Consider the following 26,631-nt stretch of genomic DNA (forward strand, 5'->3'; position numbering starts at 1 on the left):
GAGTTTGGGCTACAACCTCCCTTGTCAATGAGTGGTTTGATTTATTTGTGCAGGAAACTAAGGAGCATTGTCAGAGGGACAGCATCACCATCAAGGTGCTTATATTGATGGATAATGCTCCGTGCTACCTGTGGTACCTTACCTCTCGCCACTCTGGAGTCAAGGTGCTGTTTTTTTGCCACTCCTACATTCAACATGTGTTGGGAACTGCAAAATTGAACAAAGGATGTGGAACTGAATGTTAACTTACAAGAACACATGGCTGAAACAGTGATTTTTTCTGATTAGCAAACATTTTTGTTCCATTTCATCCTGTTAAACTGCAAAACCCACAGAGTGTGAGGTAAACTCAGTGTGATGTGAGACAGAACTGACAGCTGTAAGCTCAGTCTGTCTGAAATGTGCTGATAAGCCCAAAATCGCACAAAGATTGTGGAACTGAATGCTAACTTACGAGAACACAAAGATGAAAGAGTTTCTGCTTAGCATACATTTTCATTCCATTTCGTCCCCTAAAACTACAAAACCCATGTGAGTGTGGGACAGAACTCGTTGACACCCGAGAAAGGACTAATAACCATTTGCTCAGTTGGTCTGAAATGTGATGGGAAGTGCGAAATTGAACGAAGAATGTGGAACTGAACATAAACTTACAAGAAAACATGGATGAAAGAGTAATTTTTTCTGATTAGCAAACATTTCTGTTCCATTTCGTCCCCTAAAACTGCAAAACCTATAAATTTTCGTCTAACCATACGGCCTTGAGTGTGCCCAAGACAGGTACCTGGATGTAAGCCGGCCAATCATGGAGACCCTGGCGGGTGACATCATCGCACGCAACTTTAAATATCACCACCAGGCCAGATGACTTCCCATGTGAGCTCGAGTTTTTCCCCATGTTGATTATGACCTGTCACGTTATGCTAAGCGCATTAGAACAAAAACATGTTACTCAAGGATTAAGTGTATAGTCTCCTCCCGAAAGAACTGCAACAAGAAGAGTGCATTGATCTTAAATAATGTTTGATCATATAAGGACATTTTTTTAATGAATACCATTACTAGCAGTATAACAGGGCAGACCACAAACCTGTTCGTCCAATTCTATGGGTATGTGTGTCTATGTCTCGAGCCACATCATAATTGATGACAGTTCTGATGTGTGGGATGTCCAAGCCTCGTGCAGCTACATCTGTCGCCACGAGGATGGGTTTCTCCTTCTTCTTAAATGCAGTAATGACTTCATTCCGTTCAAATTGACTCATGTCTCCATGAAGCAACAGTGCCTCAAATTCCTTGTTTATTAAATTGTTACTGATTTCTTCTGCATTAGCTTTCTTGGTGACAAATATTAAGACACTCCCAGCTGACATAAATTCTACTAATCGCTGAGTAAGCCATGACCACTTGTGACTCCCAGATTTAAGCAGTCGAATGATCTGAAAAGGAAATTCAGTTAAGCCATAAGAATGTGACTGGTAAGCTCCAATGATTCCTATTTGAAAATGCAGAGAATAACAAGATAAATGTTATTTTTAAGGCTCTCACTGATCTTGACTTTCTCATGCATAATAACAAATACTGTATCTTCTAATCAGTCTCAAAGACAACTAAAACTACATAAAGTGTTACAGTACCTGTGTGACATCCTGGTTAGCCTCTCCCAATTCACCCTGAACAACTCTGACAGGGTCAGTAAGAACATCTCGTGCCAGACGCTCCACTTTCTTCTTAAATGTGGCAGAGAACAGCAGTGTTTGTCTGTCTGGTCGAACATGGTCACAAATGGACCGTACCTGCAGCCAATTACCAGAAATGTTTCACTACAAATCATGTGTGCAATCAAACTACATAATTCCAGTTAAAGTGTATGAGCTAATTTGTCCATCTATCCATCAGCTAATCTAGTGGTGCCCCACCATGAGCATATAAGGCACAGGGCCATGTGCGATTTGTCACAAGGGCGTCGGAAGTAATTCCATCTTGTGCAGTGTTTGTGATAAGTGGGTGCATAAGAGATGTAGTGGTATTAGGGGTAGACTGCAAGATAATGCTGATTTCATATGTGCAGTGTGTCAGGGAGAACATGTGGATATTGCTAGGCGTGAAAGGATGGAACTTGTTGGTGAATCTCTTGAATGTGTCGAAGAGTTTTGTTATCTGGGAGACATGTTATGTGCTGGAGGTGGGGCAGGAGCTAGCTCTCTGGCTAGAGTGAGGAGTGGTTGGAAGAAGTTCAGGGAGCTGTTGCCTCTCCTGACGTTGAGAGGGCTCTCCCTCCATGCTAAGGGATCTTTGTATGTGGCATGTGTTAGGAGTGTAATAGTGTATGGTAGTGAGACCTGGGCAGTAAAGGCAGAGGATATTCGTAGGCTCAAACGTTCAGAAATGGCAATGATTAAGTGGACGTGCAGTGCGTCCTTGAGTGCAACGCCTGGGGGTAGGCTAGGCTTACTATGGATGAGTTGAGAGGTAGGATGGGACTGGAGTGTATTGGTGTTGTGATGAGGAGAAGTAGATTGAGATGGTTTGGACATGTGGAGAGGATGAGGATGATAAATAAATGCAGAAAGTGAGAAGTGTTAATGTTGGGGGTAGGGTAGTGAGAGGTAGACCAAAAAGACCTGGGACAAGGTCACTGTGTGTGTCCTCCGAGTTAAGAGACTAAATATGGAAGCTGCCAGAGATCAAGCAGCATGGAAAACCACCATTAGGTGACCAAGGCTGATGCATGCAAGCATGTTGAAGCCTTCAAAAACAAAAACAAAAATGAATCAGTTAAGGTGAGGGTGACCAGACACTGACCCCTGTGGGCAATCCAACCACACCCTGGAACTTAACCCTGATGGATCACATTCAACTGTGGTGCCTTAACTAACTCGACAATCAAAACTGGCTGACATGGTAAGGATATTATCTACTTTCTCCTAAAATCTTTAAGAAGACAGCTTCCTACATAAAAAAAACCCACAATACCTGTGTGACTTCAAGACTTCAATTGAATACAATGAATGAGAGGTACTGAGGAAAAGAAAGTACATTAATGTACTGGTTTCATTATATTTATAAGAAAAAGATTATAGTAGTACAACATCATATTAAATTTTATACCAGAGTCATACTATTGCTATTCTACTGACGAAAGAAATCCACAAAATGGACTATAAAGTAGGGTAAGTATCTCTGAAAACAGATCTAGGACTCTACAGGAAAACAAACATCTTACAAACTGTCAAGAAAGTGGAGCAGTTTTTAGTATAACTGGTGGCTTAAGAAAAAAAAAAAATCATCATCATTCAATCCTGCTGACTCAAGAGAAGCGTAGGAGCCCAGGGCTAGGCAAACTGGTCTTGACATTTAAGATGAGAGTGACTAGCCTCACTCATCCCTGAGGGGCATTATGTGAGCAATAAACCCCAACCACCCCTTGGACATAACCCTGCACAGACTCAATCCAACTGGAGTGCCTTAATTACCACTACACCACCAGGTGCCATAATTAGGTTATATAGTTACCACCCAGTGTAGTGAATTGTTTCCCGGATAGGAAACCATTTGACATGTCACTATATATTCATCATTCATTCATTCATTCATTGCCAGACGCCGTGTATCCCAAACGGGGTGGCCAAGGGCTCAGAGTTACTGTATATATATATATATATATATATATATATATATATATATATATATATATATCCATCATCCATTCCTATGTTGCCCCATGAGGAGCATAGGAGCCCTAGGCTAGGCAGCTGGTCCTGACATATAAGATGAGAGTGACCAACCTCAATCATCCCTGAGTGGCATTAAGTGAGCAATAGACCCCAACCACCCCTTGGATATAAACCTTCACCGGCTAAATTTGATTGGAGCACAATAATTACCCACTAAACCACCAGGCGCCAAAATTTGGTTATATGGTTACCACCCAGCGTAGTAAATGATATCCTGGTGTACAGGAAACCATTTGGCTTGTCACTCAGTGTAGTCACCCATAGGCAGAAGGAAGAGGAAAGAATGAAGGAATGAAAGACAGAAGAGGGAGTGTAAAGTTACCCATAGGCAGAAGGACGAGGAAAGAATGAAGGAAAGAAAGATAGAAGAAGATGGAAGGAAAGAAGGATGGAGGAGAGGACAGGGCAGACACCCGAGAGCAGCACTACATTGAGTGAGTGGATGGTGAGTGCCCCTACCTACCACATATATATATATATATATATATATATATATATATATATATATATATATATATAAGCTGTTTGAACCATGTATAAAGCATAAAGAAAAATTATGGTAAAGTAACATTAAGATATTTAAAGTTACTAATTTCAAGTCACGGTACATAATACCAAAAGCCAATGATCTTGATTATAAAGTAAGAATAAGTAATACGAAGTTGGGGGAAGATTTTTTGAATCTGTATGAGCTGTGAAGTGAAATTACTGAAACAGAGAAGGTGAGGCTGAGGGAGACCATTTCAGGAAAGAGGTTATTGGTGAACAACTGTTCCCAAGGAGGGAAGGTAAAGTTATGAAACTAAAATGTGAGTGAAGGAATACTTGAGTTTTTGGAGGAATAGAACATAGTAGTAACACTATGATTAAGAAAAGGGAAAAGAATGCTAGTATACCATTTTGAGTGTGTCCAAAGCCAGACTGATCATTTTAGAGTAAAAAAACTGAACAAGTAGGTAGAAGTGGGTGGGGGGAGCAAACACGTATGCTCACACACTAAAGAGAAGGGCGTGGAATTTTAAAAGCCTGGCAGTGATAAAACCTTCTATGCAAAGATATGCAAAGAAGTGAGAAACTATTATGTCACAACTGGTGGTGTTAATGAACAAAAAGTCTTAAGGCTGCTCTAAAGCAGGATCTCCTGAGCACCACTGATATAACCTAAAGCTGGACAAAGGGATCCCCCCCTAAAAAAAAAAAAAAAAAAAAATAGGATGAGGAGACTGATGCAGTAATAAAAAACACAAAACTGTTCAGATGATGGTACAGGAACAGTGGTAGGAAGGAATATTTTACAGCTAAAGACAGAGCTAGAAGAGAGAGGTGCATAGGGTTATGATGCTGTCGCAGAACTAAATGATGTAGATGGAATGAATGAGGCCTTTAGAACAGTCTGGCAGCTGACAGAAAACAGAGATATTCTTGGTGACAGTGTGTGCAGAATGAAGAATGCAAAATAGTAGTTAGTAATGAAGATATTACAGATCCATGGAGAGAACATTACAAGCATCTACTGAATGCAGAGTTTGACTAGAACTGGGATATTCTGGATACAGATGAACCAGTCCTAGGTCCCTGGATATTGACTAATCTTGGGGATGTACATAAGGCAACTGATAAAATGAAAATGAATGAAGCTGCAGGTGTTTCTGGTGTGGCTGCTGAAATTGTGAAAGCATCTTAGGATGAGAGATGAGATTTATAACTGATCTGATTTTTAAAAAACTGTAGAGCTGATAAAATAAGTATTAAGCAAGTGGGGTAGGATGCTACCTGAAATTATCAATTGAGCTTGTAAAGGTCCAAGATTAATTTATTATCATCTGAATATGCATATAATAACATCAACTAGGCATTGTAACATGCATGAGGTACAGCATCCTTAAATTTATTAACATGGGGAAAAATCATGGCATAGTTTTCCTTTGCCACTGTCTGCAGTTCAGACTGTTACACGCCATGTGTGCAATGGTACTTTTTTCACTGACTGAGCATACTTGCTGGATTGCATTCCATTCCAGCAAGGTGGTGTCCTAAAACAGGAGAAAGCAAACTCATTCACCCACAATCAGTCTTTTGGCTGTAACGTATAATGGCTCACACCTAAGAAATTTTAAACTATCTACAACCAAGCCCTATTAAATTACTTTTTACTCAAGTTGCTTCACTCCTTGCCTGATACAGATCGTTAACAGCAAGTCCTTCCCCCATCAACCACTTTACATCAATATGCTCTTTAATATAATGGAAATTCAAATGCCTTCTCCATTGGATATCATGGACATAATGATACTGGAACAGTTAGTATTAGAGTACTGTGATTAATTTCCTGTCTGAATTCATGTTAGCAACTAGACCACTGTTATGTAATACTTGCGCTCATTCAATCAGCCAACAAATGTAATGTATTAGCTTCCTGACACCTGGAAACTGCCAATATACCAAATATCACACAACTCCACTACTTAATTGCTATCAACTAATTTTGTATTACCCCTTTCCAGGAGTGAGGGCCCTTTACTACCTTAAAAATCAAATCCTAACTGTGTCAACACCAACCTGTGGCTCAAACCCCATGTCAAACATGCGGTCAGCCTCATCAAGCACCAGGAATGTGACACGCTGAAGGTTGGTGGCTTTCATCTTGATCATGTCTATCATCCGGCCAGGTGTTGCTACAACAATTTCTGCCCCGCACTCCAATGCTTTGCTCTGCTCCCATTTGCTGCCACCACCATACGCACATACAACCTGCACACAGGACATGATAAAACTTAAATCAACCTCTGATATTTCAGTATGATGATTATTTTTATATTTCATTCTTGCTATAACAGACAGGTTTATTCAGTTTCAAAAAAGCATCTGGTATTCCAGGAATAAAAGAACGAATCACTAATAACTTCTTTAGTACTGTATGATGACATCACCTGTATTTTATTCCCCTTTCAGGAGGGATTTACCATAGTAGGAGGGGTAAACATTGTGTTAGCAACTTCACAGCAAATCAATAATACTGATAAAGAAGTGACATCTTCACCTGTCTATCTATATTCTAGTACACCGCAATCATACTTTATTCTTCACTTTCATGACAATTTACTAACAGTTTCAATGGTAACAGAATTTCCAGAAATGTAGCACATCTCCCATATTACGAGATTTACTGCATCTATACACAGTAATGGATACAATGCTGCACCCTAAACATAATAACAGACCCTTGTAATGAATACAATGCTGCACCCTAAACATAATAACAGACCCTTGTAATGTATACAATGCTACACCCTAAATATAATAACAGACCCTAACTTCAACTAGCTAATGTAGGCACAAGTACATTCGACAACAGTTCCGACTGGTCCACCTGGTACTGGGATATGGCTAACGTGGCAATAGCGTGTGTGTGTTCGTGTGTACATGCCCGACAAATTTTCAAATCGCCATGCTTCATATCTGTACCATGTTATATTATTATGTGGTCACAGTATTATACTGTGATATAGGCTAATAAGTATTGTGTGATTGTTGGGGATAATGATCTGTGCACAGTATACAATTTATAAAGTCCAAGTTATATAAAATTATTCTTCTCGTCTTGTTGCGTGAACAACAATACAGGTTGAAGCGTAGTTCAGAAACAGTGGGCGAGTTAACCCACAAATGGAGCAATGTTGGGCCATTTGTAACAAACACAAGAAGATATTGTCATACATGTAAAGCATCATGGCCACCATCCTTTTTCACCCCACCAGTTCCTTCTAACTCATGGCAATACAGTATCCCATTTGCCTTTTACCTTTCTCAAATACCACTACAAATATTTTATTGCATATTGAGAGAGGTGAAGTCAGTGAATGTACAGCGAGGTTGGATGGTGAGGAATTGGAAAATGTGAGTACGTTTAAGTACTTGGGTAGTGTGATGAGTAAGGATGGAGGTTTGGAGGGTGAAGTGCTTGAAAGGGTACAGCAGGGAAGAAAGGTTGCTGGTTCCTTGAAAGCAGTGATAAGAAACAGGGAAGTGAGCATGGAAGTGAAAAAGTTACTACATGACAGTATTGTGATACCAACTCTAACGTACGGAAGTGAAGCTTGGACGTTGTTGGAAGGACACAAGTCAAGAGTGAGAGCAGTGGAAATGAGTTATTTAAGAGGAGCCTGTGGAGTCACATGGAGAGACAGGCTGATGAATGAGGATATAAAGGAGCGTTGTGGTGTTGATGTGGATGTGATAGGAAGCGTTATGAGGAACACACTGAGGTGGTTTGGCCATGTGGAGAGGATGGAGGGTGAAAGACTGACGAAGAGAGTGTATGTGAGTGAGGTGGAGGGGGAAAGAGGGAGGGGGAGGCCGAGGATGAGATGGAGGGATGGGGTGGAGAGGTATATGAGAGAGGGGGGTGTGAGCTGGGAGCAGGGGAGTGAAATGGCGGGGGACAGGGCGACTTGGAGGCGATTTGTTTGTGGCCACCCCAAACGGGATTGAGGCGTCTGGCAATAGATAGATAGATAGATAGACATTAAATTTATGCGTGGCTTGGACACAATAAAACACTTTAAAAAAAAAAAAAAAAAAAAAAAAAAAAAAAAAAAATGCTTATGGTCAAAGTCAATGGTATCCATTCCAACTCACTTAGCTCACATGACTCGGTGCGACTAAATGCCGAATCGGCACTTTTCATTGGAAAACATTTCAATTTTTTTCGCCAAAGAGCCTCATACACACATAATAATCTGGAAAAAAAAAAAAAAAAAAAAAAAAAAAAAAAAAAAGTACTTAATATAACTTAATTTAAAAATTAGATTCCAGAGCTTAAATGTGCAAATGTTAGCAGATGTTTCCCCTTCAGATTGTCAACATGCCTTGACAGACTTCTATTTTACATAAATATTAATTATGAGTAAAGAAAAATGTATCTGCATTGTAAGTCGATAATTATACAACACAAAAGCCCGTCAAGGTGAGTTGTTATGCTAGAGGCAAAAGACTTCCGATGACTTTAAGAAATTTTCACTCTGAATCCTGATTTTCTATTATAATTAATTTAAGCACAAATTTTTAACTGGATTTCAGATAATTAGGTGCACAAACCTATATGGTGATAAAGATTAAAATATATTCCAACTAAAATTGTCGATTCGGTCCACAATCAAGATCACAATCGGTAATTGCGTGTTTGTATCATGGTCAGCTGATGAGTGGGTGGCTCACCTTGCTGTGTTCCATTCCTTGTTCATTTTCCTTTTTCCTAAGCTTTCTAATCTTCTTCTATCATATCCTCCACATTCTCATCAACAACTGTCTAACCAACCATTCTTAGGGTTGTAGCTAGCAAAATACCATTATTGTGTCAATGTTATTACTGTATTATTGCTATTGTGTCAGTGTTATGTTATATGTACTGTGTAGCCTACATTCCACAATGCTCTAGACTATCAGAATAATTGCCAGACAACATTGGAGAATTCGGACAAAGTATGGTAAAAGTCTGGGGAATGGTATGTGGGGCTAGACTTTTGCGATTCCTGGGCTTTGGGGGTTCCTGGACTGATCTCCTCCCCCTTTAGTCTGGGAAATGGAGGGTCCAGTGTATACATATGTACACACTGTTTGACACTACGATTCAGGTTGTAGATAATATGTCCCAGATCCATGTCATCACTAGCAGTATTTTATTTACTGTATTTATATTTCATAGGACGTTTCGTGCATTCTTACACATCATCAGCGACTGTAAAGGTAGATACAATACACTATAAAACATGTGACATATACAACACATACCTGTATGATACATATACAGATATGACATGTACAACATCTGGCTCAACTTCGACTGATAAAAGTGTACAGTTAAAAGTGTATGGATAAGAGAGACAAACCTTACAAGTGCAGTCAGCTATGAGCTACGTGGTTGACTTCGAAGGTTGTATGAGTAAGTGGGTGTTTGTGGCTGTGTAGTGTTGCCAGTTGTGTTACTGTGTGTGGGATGGTCACTGGCAACTGTCGCTGCTTGTGGTCGGGTCTTTGTGTGTTTGAACAATTTAAGGGTACGGTCTTGTCCGGTAGTTTGGTTGTTTATGGCCAAAGTGTTTTCACGTATGAGACGTGCTTCTGCAAGTTGTAGTCTGATGTGGTCATGGCATCTGTTTATTAGGTTAGTGTTTTTTCTATTAAAACTTGTCTGTTTATTGACATGTGATGTTGAATCATGTGATCTTTTATGGAACCTGATTGTACGTGCATGGTTAAACGTCTACTTAGTGTGGTTGTGGTCATACCAATATATTACATGTGACAAAGTTTACAACCTTCATGTGGGCAAGTGAATTCATAAACTACATTGGTATGTTGAAGTTTGTTGGTTTGTTGAGCTGTGTTGTTTTTCATAATCATGTTGCTAACTTTCTTGTTTTATAGTAAATGCTTAGACTGACAAAAGCACGACACACACATAAACAAGCGCAGCCATATAGAAAGTGGATACTTATCATACCCATTTTGAGTCGCATAATTAAGCAATATTAGTGCTATTAAAAAATACTGGGGGAAATTATATGTTCGTGTTACTGTAACATCGTTGCTTCATTTTCTCTTACATCATGACTCTACCTGATTTTTTCCTATTTTTGATGTTTTTCAGATTTTATTTTTGGGTTTAGGTGAGTTATACACTGCTTTTAAGCTTAGTTTAGCTTGTTTAAAAGCTGTTTGGGGGTTTAGGTTAGTTAGAAACTTGTTTTTGGACTAATCTGGGTGAGTTCAGGGCTTGGTTGGTAGGGAAACCCAAGGCTCAAAAACGCATCCCTATACAGTACTATACATGTTAAATCTACCCCGAGATATGATACCCCACCTAGCGATGGGTTTTTACTTAACCAATAGCAACGTTAAAACGGAGTGTGCCACTCTCTTTCTCTCTCTGAAGTGGAATTCTGTTGCCAATGCACGGGGTTTGCATGAATTAAGAAACTTTTAAAGTAGGAATGCAATATAATAACCCTCTAATTACATCTCAGATCTACAGACATGTTAACAGTAAAAAGTGTAAATAAGATCTCTCATATTACCTCCCTTAAAGGGAAGGGGTCTAAGGAGAGAATGTGGCATTTTTCTACACAAATATCTTAAATGACTAACCTGTATGTTGTAAACCTTGCCGAATCTGCGTGCTTCTGCATATATCTGCTGAGCCAGCTCACGTGTGGGTGCTAAGATCAAACCAATTGGTCCTTCCTCTGGTGCTAGTTCCCTTTGGTCCATAATGTGTACCAACATGGGCCAGATGAATGCTGCTGTCTTCCCACTTCCAGTCTTGGCTATTCCGATTGCATCTCTTCCGCTAAGTGCAATGGGGACTGCCTGGGACTGGATAGGGGTGGGCTGTGTGTACTCTGACTTGCGAATTGCCTTCATTAGTGCTTCATCAAACCCAAAGTGCCCAAAGCTCGTTACTGGCTTTGGTGCATCAAATCCCGTGACCTAAGAGAGAAAGATATGATTGATACCTGGTACAGCACTTAAAACACATTCAGAGTCACTGACCAGAGGAGAATCTTTATATTTTATGCATTATAATAACAATAATAATGAACTGATATGAAATGTAAGTTAGTCTAATCTCCATCTTTACTTGCCCAGTAAGTACTGTACTAACTTATATTCATTTAACATTTTTTTTTCTTTTTTACAATACATGTTATTTAGCTGTGGAGCATGTTTTATTGAACTTGTATTTGGTCATTCATGAGCCCATAAGATGCAAAGTGAACAGCCTGGGTTGAAACAATTAAAATAAGCTTTTACATCAATAACTACTGTAAATTCAGTACACACCAATACAGATACATCTAACCACAACATCAAGTGCAGTTGATTATACATAAATAACTGCTTTAAATTCTATCCATCTATCTATCTATTGCCAGACGCCTTAATCCCGTAAGGAGTGACCACAAACAAATAGCCTCCATGTCGCCTGTCCCCTGCCATCTCACTGCCCTGCTCCCAGCTCACACCCCCCTCTCTCATATACCTCTCCACTCCATCCCTCCATCTCATCCTTGGGCTCCCCCTCCCTCTCCCCCCCTCCACCTCACTCACATATACTCTCTGTCAGTCTCTCACTCTCAATCCTCTTCACACGGCCAAACCACCTCTCAATCTGCTTCTCCTAACAGTTCCTATCACATCATCATCCACACCACAACCCTCCTCCACATCCTTGTCTGTCAGTCTGGCCCTCCATGTGACTCCACATGCTCCTCTCAAATAACTCATTTCCACTGCTTTCGCTCCCGACTTCAGTCCCTCCAACAACGTCCATGCTTCACTTCCATACGTTAGAGTTGGTGTCACAATACTGTCATGTAGTAATGTTTTACTTTCATGCTCACTTCCCTGTTTCTTATTACTGCTTTCAAGGAACCAGCAACTTTTCTTCCCTGTTGTACCCTTTCAAGCACTTCACCCTCCAAAATTCCATCTTTACTCATTACACTACCCAAATATTTAAATGCACTCACATTTTCCATTGCCTCTTCATCCAACCTCACTGTACATTCACTGGTTTCACTTCTCTCAAAGACCATAACTTTACTCTTCTCTACATTCACCTTTAGATTCCGTTTCTTACACACTCTCTCAAACTCATCCACCAAGCCTTGTAGCAGCTCCCCTTTGTCTTCACATAACAACATAGTATCATCTGCAAACAACAGTACAGGGAGTTTCTAAAAACTGCCCTCTCTCATTAGGGCCACTCCAACATCCACTGCCCGACCTTGTATCTCTTTTATAACCCCATCCATATACTGATTGAACAACCATGGAGACATGACACATCCCTGTTTCAATCCAACCTTCAAGTAGAAAAATTCACTCAGTTCACTATCTACATGCACTGCAGCCTTAGTATCCTCATACATAATCATCACGGCATTCAACAACTTCCCATCTACTCTGTATATTCTGAATACTTTCCACAATCCTTGTCTATCCACCCTGTAATAAGCTTTCCCCAAATCCATGAAGGCTGCATACAACTTCTTTCCTTCTCTAGAAACTTTTCCACTAAAGATCTAAGAATGAATATCTGATCTATATAACCTCTTCCTTTCCTAAAATGTCCCTGTTCTTCTCCAACTAATTCCTCTGTTATTCCCCTAACTCTGTCAATAGGGATATGTATCCTACCATATACTTTTCCTATTACACTAAGAAGACAAGTGCCTCTATGATTACCACACACTTCTTTTTCCCCTTTTCCTTTGTACAAGGGAATAATTAACCCTGACTTCCAGTCCCCCAGGAATCTACCTTCCTCCCAGGCCAATCTGCACATCTTCCACATCCATTCTACAACTATCTCTCCCCCATGCTTCAGTATTTCACCACACACTCCATCAATTCCTGGGGCTTTCCCCATTTTGACTTTCTTTATTGCTTCCACAACTTCCATTCTACTGATTTCTTCCTCTTCTCTCACATCCCTTCTTCTCCCAGCCATTCCCCAGCCATTTATGCTCGCATTACTTTCATTCTCTATTTCAACAATTCCTTAAACTGTTCTCTCCATCTGCTCACTTTTTCTCCCTTCTCCACTAGTAATCTACCATTTTATCTTTCACTCCCCGACTAACTTCACTGTCGCCCTGTCTAACTCTCTTTACCTCTTTCCAGGACATTTTCTTACATTCCCTCCACTTTACACTCAAATTCCTTCCAAATTCCTCATCCACTCTCTTCTTACTTTCTCCTACTAATTCAATAGATACATCTAGCCACAACATGAGATGCAATTTATTACATACAGCCCTGGTTATGATTATTCCTGGAGATAATGTTATATATTTCCAGCTGGGACATAACCTGCTCTCATAAATTTGTTGTTATCCAAAAGTAGAGTCACAGAACACACCTACAGTACAGTACTAAGTGAGAAATTATAGTAAAACACTCTGCAATGAAGTACAGTAACCCCTCCATTTGTGTGGGTTCTATGCACTAAATACCATCTGAGTAGATACAGCCAGGTCTTGTTATATGACAGTTGGCTATGCAATAAATCACTGTAATGAAGAAAAAGTTAGACCCATTTTCAAAATAATGACGGCAAAATGATCGCAATTTCACTAGAATGTAAGGATTGTATGTATAAGATATTTTGGCATGGAAGTGTAGACTGATATGGTGGTGTGGGTATCCTGGTTGAGGAAAAATGGGAGGAATGTGCCATGAATGTAATAAGTGTGAATAAAAGGATTACAGCAATGAAAAAATTGTTTGGTAAACTTTGGCTTCATTTATATCAATGTGTGCTTCACAGGCTGGTTTGGATGATGTAGAAAAAGACAGATTCTGCGATGACTTGCTATGTGTGGTACGTGGTATGGGAGATGATGAGATTGCAGTTTTGGGGGGGACTTTCATGGTCATGCAGGCAAAGCAGCTCAAGGATATGATGGGGTACATGGAGATGCATCTATGGTACAAGGAATGTGAAAGGGACATGAAAGAGCGTGGACGAGCTAGACACGGTTTTCAAAGGAGTGGTGTGAAGCAGGCTGTGTGCACAGAGACTTTAAATTGGGGTTCTGTGCATTTAAACACTAAGTGCCATCTTGGCTCAAATGTCTGACTGTTAGCTTGTTCAGGCAGCACCATGTATGCACTGGACTGTTGTAAGCAGCCACCACAATTATCATAAAGTAAACCCTCAATATACCAAACCCAATAAATGGGCCTTTATCAGGTAGGTATACGTGATGCCATAGAATGTGGTGAAAGATTTTTGGCCTATCTGATGGAGCCAGGATTCCATGGGCTTGAATGATGAGTGAATTGAAGTGTGGCTCATTGAACTGGGCAAACTTAGGCTGTCTACTCCTCACCCTGCCCTATGGTAGGAAAGGAGGTCCATATGACAACCACGACCATCACCACCACCACCACCACCACCACCACCACCTTGAACTGGCCAAATGATATATTCATTTAACAAATTTTGTTTGGTAAAAGAATGGACACATGGGAAACACTGACCACTGTTGTGTTACCCCCCCCTCCTCCACATCCTGCTGAATGACGCACCAGTCTCTGGGTGACCATCATCATGAGAGAAGCCGTAAATTGAGTATTTATTGAGAAAAAGAGCCATTTGGACCTGGCTGTAAGTTACTGTGTATGACTGTACGGCCGAACGACGCTCTATATTTAACGATCTTTGTTTGGTAACAGCCACAATGCCTGGGATATTACTGAACAGCATGGTGTTTGGCTTTATTGAACTAGAGTAATCCCTCCACTATCAGATGTAATAGAGCCAAAGGCATGTCTGGAAAGTGGTCCTGTCCAGAAACTGCGCCCCTGCCTGCTGGACTGGGACTTACTGACCCTAACCACGCCTAACTTTGAAAGCCAGCTAAATAACTCCCTACCAGACATGCATAGCACCTATTTAAACCTATTTAAGACTCTATTCACACCAGTAATGGACATAAAGCATGAAATAAATGAAAAAGAACCAGAGAATGAGGAATTAGAAGTGGTTATGGAAAATAATTAGCAGTGTACAGGGTACTTACAGCACGTCTGTGGCTGCCTTCTCTAAGGCTTTGGCAATGGTGAAAATGCTCTTGAAGCACGTACAGTAATCCAGTGCTGTGCTGCACTTAATTCTTTGCACTATGAGTTATAACTGTTTAACACTGCACACTCTGTTCTTAATTGCACCACACCAGTTTCAACTCCACAGTTAATCCTTTGCATTCTAAATTCTAATTTCTTAACACTGCACAACAGTGTATATTCCCATGTGGTCTAGTGGCGAGATATTGCAGTTTATTCACTGTTTATTCACAAAAATGAGCACGTGCGGCATCCACTGCGATAAGCATCTACTCGTGATGGCAGTTAGGCAGTAACTGGTGGGGAGGGAGGAAGGAAGGGGTGAAGAGGCCGTGTGTAAACACAGCTGGCCTGTTCAGCACCATGCGGCAATTTCAAATTACGGGTGGGAAAAAATTCGGATTTTGGGAGGATTTTTTCTTTTTTTGGTTTTTGGGTTCTGAAGGTCCAGGCCCACAATGTCCAGTAAGTGGGCATCCGGACAGTACAGGGATTATTGTATCGGCTTTAACGTCAAGGGTCTGGTACCAATTATTTCGTTATATAGAGGGTGTACTGTGTAAGTCAACTCCATGACTGCTGACCTGAAACTAGGAGTAACTTCTTTAATTGTTCTGTTGACTGATTACATACTTGGGCATGACTGTATATGGATGATGATGATGACAATCATCATAATCAACATCAACCTAACCCTACTCTCCACTAATCAACAGGATATGTAGAACTGAGATATAAGAAAAGGAAAGCAACAAATGTGAGAGAGCTATTAACACGGAGAGTGCATATTACAATGTGTCACACAAGCATTCAATTAACAAATAAACTTTTAAAATTCTCAGTTTCAACTCTCAAGCAAACAGTTTAAGGATTTGAATTTCATTAAATCAGGCTTTACTGATCTACCAGAAGACCCACCGACATGTCGTAAAAATACCCCCGCTAATACCAATACACCAGTCCTGTATGAGACAGCCCTAGCATGTATTCAATATGGACGGTGGGTGTTAGCGCCGAAGTGGTGACATGTAAAGGTGTATGGTATGTAGGAGGACTGCTGGGCCTTCATAGCAGGCTGTGAAGCCTATGCCCAGAGTCGGACACATAAAAAAAAAAAAAAAAAAAAAAAAAAAAAACATACATATGTGTAGTTAAAAAAATTAAGCTGCTCTTACAATATCTGTATGGTAGAGACCACTCTGCTGACCAGTAAATTTAACCCTACATCAGCAACCACCGGCCACATCTGGCCAGACAAAGTTTAAAAGCTTGGCGCCATGGCGCCATTTTGAGAATTTGGCTCACCATCCTGGTAGCTTCCCCTCTTGGCTTGTACTTTTGATTCAATGTGCGTCTGGGTTGCTCGTGTTTTTTATTTCTCTAATATATTGAAAAAGGCCACATGTGGCCATGGTTGCAAACAATGTTTGTATGGTGTGTGTGTGTGTGTGTGTGTGTGTGTGTTTTTTCTAGGCACTAACATGACCATCAAGAGGGATGTCTGGAATCAACATATCCTTGTCGGCAACCCTTGAGAAGGCTGCAAACAAAGTTATAGCCAAATATGTTACAATAAGTATAATTTTGACAGGTTTTCAGTGCCTTTAGAAAAAAATTTACAATAAAAAAAATTCCTTACTTTTTTTTTTTTTTTTTTGTGCCAATATTTTCATTAGTCTTTACTTTACATGTGAATTTTTTTTTATAAATGTGCAATGCATATAAGTATTTTTTTTCCAATTCCCAAATCTGGCCACATGTGGCCGGTGGTTGCCGAGAGCGTCAGTTGGGCATGGTTGCTGATCTAGGGTTAAAAAGGGTGCAGCCATTCTCTCAGTTTTCCATTATACGGCCAACTGCAAATATCTGAGTCACATAGGCTATCTCCTACCTTCCTGGAACCCACACAATTCAATATTCACCACATTCTGAAATCTAACATTCACATATCTTTCCTACAAAACTGAGAAAAGACAAATTATACAATAATTTTACCACTCATTCACTTTTACTATTGTGCAATGGTACAAACAAACTTTTTTCCAATACAGTACTGGTACAACTCCACTCATCCATGTCTCCTGCCACATCTCACAAATAATTCATTTCATATGCATTCTGAAGGCCAGTGCTGAATTTTTTTACCAGCTTCAGACATGTACTACTACCCTTGTTATTAGATTCTACTGCACCCAGCTCACTCCCATTGACACTGATTAAGAGCTACCAAAATTCCTCTCGATTCATCCTATCAAAATACAGTATACCTTCTCCAGATCCATGCAAGTGATATAGTTTCATCACCATCATCATCATCATCACCATCCAGACCTCTCCCACCCTAGGGCAGAGTGAGAAGTAGCAACATCCAGACAGCCCAAGTCTGCCCAGTCCAATGGGCCTTGCTTCCATTCACTCAACATTCAAGCCCCCAGAATCCTGGCTCTATCTGATACACCAAAAACATTCACCACATTTTGTAGCTTCACATAAACGTATCCGACAAAGTCAATCCGGACACTGTCCCGTTAAAGAGGGGTGCCAAATCCCTAATCATGCACTTTTCACAACATTCATCCAGCCAGCTCGATCTCTTGTCAGTTCCCTAGCCTCACCAACTTCCCTACCTCTCTTCCTCACACACTCATCCACCATATCCCTCCACCTTCTCCTTGGCCGATCCTGCCTCCTCCCTCCTTCAAATTTGCTCAGATATATCTTTTTCACCACTCTATTGTTATCCATTCTCTCCATATGACCAAACCATCTCAGCATACTCTCTTCGATTCTGCTGTCCACAGACTTCCACACTCCGCATTTTTCACGAATCACATTATTTCATATCCTATCCACTCTCTGTACTCCATGTACATTCCTCAGCAGTCCCATCTCCACTACTCTCACTCCTGACTTTTTATTTTCATGCCACACCTAAGTCTCACATCCATATGTTAAGTTGGCACTAACACTCCTTCACGTAAGCCTCGTGCAGCTGCAACACTCAAGCCTCTGTTTCTTATCAAGGCCTTCATGGCAACAGCTACTTTCCTTCCCTGTGTCACTCCACTCTCTTCTATCACTGTACCAAAGTATTTGAACTCTCTCACCAATTTCAGTCTCTCTCGAATCACTGCAACATCACACTGAGAGTCACCTTCTCTCTCCATAACCATCCCATTACTCTTTTCTACATTTACTAGGCATGACGTTCACAGACATCTACAAAACTCTGCACTAGTCTACCAAGTTCTTGTCCGGTATTTGCAGGTAGTACTGCATCACCAGCATACAACAAATTTGAGATATTCCATCCATCACCATTCATTACCAATGCCATCCCCCTCCTCATTACTCGTATTTTTACTTCTCTCATCACCCCCCATCCATATATATACGTTAAAAGTCCAATTATTCGACAGCTGATTATTCGGTAGATCTGATATTTCGGCAGTTTTGAGAAAAAGCCTCATTTACGAAAGTCTTTGATTGTTTGGCAGATGTTCGTAATCACCTCGGCAGTCCAAGAAGTGTTACCTGTGATTTGTAGGCCTACTGTTTCATTACACTTGTATATGTTCACTAGATTCTATACTTTTCAGATTCAGATATAGTACTGTATTGATTACAATATTGCACAGTATCATACAGTACAGTAACCACCCCTCAAAATTAGCGAGGGTTACGTTCCAAGCTCTCTCGCTAATTCTTGAAATTTGCTCATTCTCGACACCTTCCAGAAAATGACATTTACCAGTAATTGCATAGCCCATGAACCACTGATACTGTAATGCATTACCCATATATAAACGTTGCTTGTTAGATCTGTTTCCCCATTGTTTTTTACTGTATGCTGATTCCTCAGCATAATGGTGGAAGGAACTGTCCTAAGTGTTTAACTAAACCTAACCTAACTGAGTTTTACTGTACCTAATAATTTATTAACCAAACCTAACCTGACACTAAGATGGAAAAATACATAAAATAAACTGGAGGATTACTAATTGTAATGCTTTTCTGATGAAAGTTAAATGTACATTTAGTGCTCATTCCTTTGTTCATTTTTGTGTTTATATGTGAAAGAAAGGGTATTGTTGCAAACAGTAATGTATTCCATTAACCCCTTAATAACCCCCGGCGTTGAACAACCCTTTACAGTACCGGTGTCAGTGACGTCGAGATAGTGTGAGCTGTAAAAAACTGTAAACAATTATGGGAAGGGAACGAAGAGTACTGGTATGTTTACACAACTCTACGCTACCATTCCAAGCAGTCAGGCAGTTGCTTAATCTCAGATGTTTTCTCCCATATGGCACATGAACCGTCACTTTGTCAATTCTTCCGTGAATCATAGCGAATCATAGCAGGGGTTTAAGAAGCTAAATAACACATAGCTATATTCTCTTCATATCTTTAAAGAAAATACACTGATTTCAGAAGGATGGAAGAAACTTACTCTACATACTCAGAGACAGATTACATTTCTTCCATTTAATTTTCTTAATGATGTGAAGAGAATCATCTGGCACAACTAGCAATGTGTTTTTTAGCTTCCTAAACCCATGCTATGATTCGTTATGATTCATGGAAGAATTCATTAAGTTATGGTGCATTTGCCATGTGGGCGAAAATATCTGACATTAAGCAACAGCCTGACTGCTAAGAATGGTAGCGTAGAGTCGTGTAAACATACTGGTGACCTTTGTTCCCTTCCCATAATTGTTCACATTTTTTTATGGCTCAAACTAACTCGACATCACTGACACCAGTACTGTAAAGTTGAGGTTGATCATCAATGGGGATTATTAAGGGGTTAATGGAATGCCTTACTTTTTGAATCAATACTCTCTCTTTCACATACACAAAAAAACAAACAAAAGAATGAATGCTAAATGTATGTTTAACTTTCATCCAAAAGACCTTACTAATTCATATTCCTCCAGTTTATTTTATGTATTTTTCTGACTATTTTACTTTGCGTTTGGAGAGAGTACTGTATACCGTACTCCTCCAAACACATTTGTAATAAAATAAGTAGTGATGACAGTGTTCACCAATACAAATGATGTACTGAGCGGGTAGGTAATATTCCATATCATTTCAGCCATCCAGGAAGTCTTATCTGTGACTTGTAGGCCTACAGTGTCATAACACTTGTATATGTTCACTAATTTATATATATTTCAGATTCAGGTATAGTACTGTACTGATTACAGTATTATACAGTATCATACAGTATATAGTTCTCTCTCCAAACACATTTGTAATACCATAAGTGGTGATGACAGTGTTCACCAATACATATAAGGTACTGAGTGGGCAGGTGTTTCAATTATTTGGCAAATCCAATTTCTTGGCATCGTCTTGGTCCTGTAGATGCCGAATAATTGGACATTTACTGTACTGAACAACCATGGGGACATCACACAACCTTGCTGCATGCCCACACTGATCATGAACAATACACTTAGATGCCCATTTGCCCTTACACATGCCTCACTACCATCATAAAAACTCTGGATGGCACCTAGCAGCGTACCATCTACACCATACATGTGCAAAACCTTCCACAATCCTTCTCTGTCTACTTTGTTGTATGCTTTTTCAGATCCATAAATGCCATAAACACCTTATGGTCCTTCTCACAAGCCTCCTCCACTATCTGTCTTACTGCAAATATTTGATCCACACATCCTCTGCCACTCCTAAAGCCACCCTGTGGACTTCTCATATCTCTCTTACTTTCTCTAAAATAATTCTCCCATATACCTTCCCTACCACACTCAAAAAACTTATGACACAATAATTCCAACACTTACTTCCCTCACCATTATTTTTGTACAGGGGTACAATCACAGACTTTTTCCACTCTGCTGGGACAGTTTCACTCATCCATGCCTTCTTATATATCTCCAGCAAGCACTTCATTCCACTCTCTCCACTACACTTAATCATCTCTCCATACACCTCATCAACCCCGGCTGCTTTCCCATTTTTCAGCCACTTCAAAGTGTTCTTCACCAGTGAGAGTGTCATGTTTCCTGGTACTGCATTCCTTCTCTGCACACCCTCAAAACCAATTATGTTTACAATGGGTCTGCTCTCTCTATTCCCATTCATCAGGCTTTCAAAATATTGTTCCCATCTGGTCCTTACTTCATCCCCATGGGTTAATAATCTACCTTAGTTTCATATTCTTTGAAATAATTTCTGTTAACATTCCAAATATAGCAATTTGCTCTATGCAACCCCTACCCTTTCTAAACCTACCATATCCCTCACCTATCATATCTTCTGTAATGCCTTGCACCCTCTGTAAGAGTGCTTTGCAATATATCTTCTCTAAGATGCTCACCTAACTGACTGTTCAATTGTTTTCACACTCCTCTAACTCTCACTCCTCTTCTATAATGGAACTTTGTGCATTCTGTACTTTGTGTATTATACTGACTGCTTCCTCACCCCTGCCCTGCATAGTCCCAGGTCATCCCTCGACAAGATGTGGTGCCTTTTAGCCCATTTATTTATTTATTTTTTTTTGTCTCCAACTCTGAGTGAAAGCTTAACGGCCTGTTTGCAGGGGCCCAGTAGTCTTCCAACACTCACTTCTATGTTACCATTTTGATGCTAATACCTATCATCCATACTGAATACACGCCAAGGTTTTCTCACAGACAGGTGTAACAGTACAGTATTAGTGGAGGTATTTTTATGAAACATTGGTGTGTATTATGGTAGATCAGTTAAGCCTACTTTACTGAAATTTGAATCCTTAAACTGCTCCCTGCCTCAGCGGGGATTTGAACCTGGGTCCATTGGGACTGCAGGCCACCTCTCTACTGACTCAGCCATCACCTACTGTAGTAGGTGTGTGGTTACCTGTGTGGTCTACCATTGTCCCACAGGGTACTATCATGGGAGTGGCAATGGGCCAAAGCCAAGTAGCTGACCTTGCACAACACTCTTTGGTGGGGAACTCAGCTATATTTACCATGTGGTCAGTGTCTTGGTTAAGACTACTACTCATCCATACCTACTATACATACTCCATCCTTTTGGGGGCTAAGACTCCTCCTTCTCAGCACCATGCCATGAGGAAGGACCCTGTTGAGGCACTGTTTGCCACATGATGACAGATGCTTGTTTGTGCATCTGCTCGGCCAGACAGACTGGGGTACAGCAACAACTTTCTCAACTCCAGATCTCAACATTTCTCCATGGATATCTTCCACCTATGATCACCTCAGTAAAGTCAGTAGGTTGTTCTAGTGACACATATTTGCTTAGTCAGAGAAGATCATGAAGTTTTCCATCAGTAACAAAACAGTCTTACTTTTGATCTTCAGCCCATTTTTTCTTACTGCTAATCTAATTTACTGTCAACTGTTCCTTGTACCACAGACCTACCAATATCCCTTCCATTCCCCAACCAATAACTAAAGCCCTCCTCTTTCCTAAAACTCATAACTTTGTAAAATATTCTCTCAATCTCTCAACTACATCATCATCATTCTCTTGCACACTTACTTTACTCCCCACTCCTCCCTAGTATTAATGTACTTCTTTTGCTTCCACATGAAGATTCAAATATAAATTTTCTAGACACTACTGAAGATGACCACTGTGTCTGGATTTTATACAAAACAATACTGAACGTAATATGGAATAAATAAGCTTCCATGGTTCAACCACAAACCTTAATGCCAAGTTTGGTCCTGAGTTCATGGACTTGTGTGGGTGAAAGAGCAGCAATATCCTCATGCTCCTGGTAAAAGTTCTTTGTGAAGTCTGAGTACTCAATGGCTGAATGGTCAATAGGGGGCAGAGGGTCAATATACTTAGGCTTCTTTGGAGCAATGGGATTCCCATCTTCATCATACTCTATTTCATCCTCACTGTCCTCCTGTTGCCTGTTGGGGATGTCAAAGTGATATCTGTATCATGATTATTACACTCATCTCATTTTACTACCCTCATTACCACTCAAACTACAATTAGCTGATGAAATTAAAGTACTAGTATATGAGAAACGAAAAATATCCTACTGTATATCCTATCCAGACCACAACTTGAATATTTTGGTGACCACCAAATAATTTTATTCAGCTGCAGCGACACCCAGAAGTCTGAATGGAATATACACAATCCTGCACTCATATCAACAATTTTTTCACCTGCAATCTTATGAATAATTACTTGACTAGCAAGGCTCTCCCACTCCTGAATAAATTTGTCTGGAAAAAACAAAAACCACAATATGAAAGTACAACAATACCAATGAGAGGGTTAACGTTTCCTTAGCTTTCTAGGGTTGCAACAATTTATTACATCCTTTAAATTTCACATACCATCTCCTCCAGTAATAATTAAAATACCGTAGCTTATGGTTTATGAAACTTACTTTCCAGCATTAGGATTCTCTTGAATGTATCTGTAGTATGATTCTTCATCATCTTCCTCATCAATGTCATCACGGACACCTTTTATTTCCTTTTTCTCTGCACCTCCTTTGTTCTTTGTTCTTTTTACCTGAAACAATTTCAAGAAATTAAAATGACAATTCACAATCTATACAAAAGTGGAAATCATGATAAATAACTAATTATATTACTAGCTAACAGGCAAAATACCCACACCAATTACCACATACAAGAATCCAGGAGGAAAACATTTCCAGTAAAAACATTTGCAACATACTGATGCCTTTCTTAAAAGCTTGTTGCCAACAAAGAGTTTTATTCAGGTCAACTTCTTCAGTCTGATAATGAACATTTTTAAAATACATGCTTGCTACCACCAGACAACTTTATTCAACTCAAGAGAGACCCCTAATGGTGAAAGGGTTAACGAAAGCTTGATTTAACTCCTCCAGCAGTCTCCCCTAAGCCAAATAAAATTGTCTGGTAGCAGCAAAAATAAACTTAGAAGTAAATACAGGTTTTGAACAGGTCATGGGAGACCTCTCATAGTGAGGGTGTTAGAAAGACATTTTTTTACACTGAGTAAAAATCATCTGAAGGTAAAAATGATTATCAACACCCTGACCTCTTCTTTCCCATTAAGGATGGGATGAAGTAAGGTTCCGAAGCAAGGAATGAGAAAACCGAGGTATGATCAATCAACAACACTGAAGTAAATTAAACATAATCTTACTGGAGAAAAGCTGATGAAGTAACTAAATACCTGTATAGGAAATTGTAAAACTATACAGTAATGCCAATGAGAGGGAATATCTGCCAAATTAGAGAGAGTATTCTCTGTGACCAAAACCCAGATTCACAACCTTAAAAAAATTCCTTTTTGTAGATGGAATTAGGTTTGCAGGAAGGAGAGGGAAAGGACAATGCACAATATTTTCATGCATCTTGTCCTTCCTGCCAAACTAAATCAGAGTTATCAGAAGAAACTGGACGTAAAATCTGTTTGTGATTCTCGGGACAGGATGATATACGAGGTCTGTTCAGAAAGTATCTAACCTTAGGCTCGATAAAAATAAGTAGCTAACCTGTTGAGCTAGGACACTAATCCCTCTCAAAGTAGGCTTCTTCTGACTTGACACAAGTGGCCCAGAATTCTTTCCACTGCCTGAAACACTTTTTGAAGTCGGTTTTTGGTATCTCCTGCAGGTGCTTCGTTGCATTCATGATCTCTTCTCTCAGATGAACGTTGCTCAACACACGTTGGGAGTGGGCAAATCATGATCCAGACTTTCCGAAGACTGTTATCACTGGACCTGAGACATGAGTGTACGGGTATGACCCAGTAACCAGAGCACAGTCGTCCCAATGGAGGCATGAAGGGTCACCTTGGCCAGGCACAAAAGATCCACAGCTAGGAGAAATGCACTTGCATGCTGACAGTTTATTTAGACTATCATGGTGTTGTGCATCACGAATACGCAGCAGAAGGTCAGACTGTCAACAAATATTACTACCTCGGTGTTATCCGTTGTCTTCGTGATGCAGTTCAGTGGAAGAGACCAGACCTTTGGAAGGCAGCAAGTTGGAAGCTGCACCGTGACAATGCCCCTGCCTATCCTTCTCGACTGATCTTTGGCCGAGCACAACATTGTGCAGGTCCAGCTGGCTCCCCACTCACCAGACGTGGCTCTCTGTGACTTTTAGTTGTTCCTCAAGCTCAAAACTCTGCTGATGGGTTCCCGATTTGACGTGAGAAAAGAGATCATGACAATTGCAAAGAAGCACCTGCAGGAGACACTGAAAACTGACATTAAAAAATGCTTCAGGCAATGGAAAGAATGCTTGGCTACATGTCAAGTCAGAAGGGGCTTATTTTGGGGGTGGATTAGTGCCTAGCTATTTATTTTTTTACAGCCTTAGGTCAGACACTTTCCGGACAGACCTCACAGATACTGCAGAAACAGAAAGAAGAAAAGCTGTCAGGATAAAATACAAAAATCATCTTGGTGAAAGGGTTCATGGAGACTGTTTCTGACCCCTTCACTACCAGTGCTGTTCACAACAAAAAATCTATCTATCTATCTATCTATCTATCTATCTATAGCCCGACGCCCTAATCCCGCAAAGGGTGGCCGCAGACAAAACGCCTCCAAGTCACTCTGTCACCCACCAATTGACTACCCTCCCCCCAACTCACCCCCCCCTCCCTCATATACCTCTCAACTCCATCCCTTCACCTCATCCTCGGTCTACCCCTCCCTCTCCCTCCCTCCACCTCACCTACATACACCCTCTTAGTCAGTCTTTCATTCTCCATTCTCTCCACATGTCCAAACCACCTCAGTGTATTTCTCCTAATCTTTTCAACCACATCCACATCTACCCCACAACGTTCCTTCACTTCTTCATTCGTCAACCTGTCCCTCCACGTCACTCCACATGCTCCTCTCAAGTAACTCATTTCCACTGCTCTCACTCTTGACTTGTTCCCCTCTTGCAAGGTCCACGCCTCGCTTCCATACGTCAGGGTAGGGATCACAATACTGTACCATCATGCAGTGACTTCTTAACTTCCATACTCACCTCCCTATTTCTCATCACGGCTTTCAGTGTACCAACAACCTTTCTTCCCTGCTGTACCCTTTCACGTACTTCATCCCCCAAAGTTCCATCCTTCCTCATCACACTACCCAAGTACTTGAATGCACTCACATTCTCCATATCCTCACCATCCAACCTCACTGCACACTCTGTTCACAACAAAAAATAAAATGTACAAATGAAACAGAATCATCCAAAAATGGTTAAAATACAGTAAATCCTCGTTTTTCAAAGCAGTTTAC

General features: G+C 40.4%; 1 protein-coding gene across 1 annotated transcript in view; it reads right to left on the minus strand.

Moving 5' to 3' along the window:
* The window catches only part of LOC145399657 (ATP-dependent RNA helicase DDX42), a 79,369-nt gene that overhangs the window by 20,227 nt on the left and 32,511 nt on the right, over positions 1-26,631 (minus strand). Inside the window, exons 4-9 of the mRNA XM_080272197.1 lie at positions 23,770-23,897; positions 23,065-23,278; positions 10,884-11,225; positions 6,297-6,488; positions 1,638-1,796; positions 1,091-1,439 (exon numbers count right to left, since the gene is read on the minus strand). Of these exons, the coding sequence (XP_080128323.1) occupies positions 1,091-1,439; positions 1,638-1,796; positions 6,297-6,488; positions 10,884-11,225; positions 23,065-23,278; positions 23,770-23,897 (1,384 nt within the window). The remainder of the gene's footprint in view (positions 1-1,090; positions 1,440-1,637; positions 1,797-6,296; positions 6,489-10,883; positions 11,226-23,064; positions 23,279-23,769; positions 23,898-26,631) is intronic.

This window comes from Coenobita brevimanus, chromosome 50, assembly GCF_032717465.1.
Source record: "Coenobita brevimanus isolate Jiangsu-jjx chromosome 50, ASM3271746v2, whole genome shotgun sequence".
Lineage (NCBI taxonomy): Eukaryota > Metazoa > Arthropoda > Malacostraca > Decapoda > Coenobitidae > Coenobita > Coenobita brevimanus.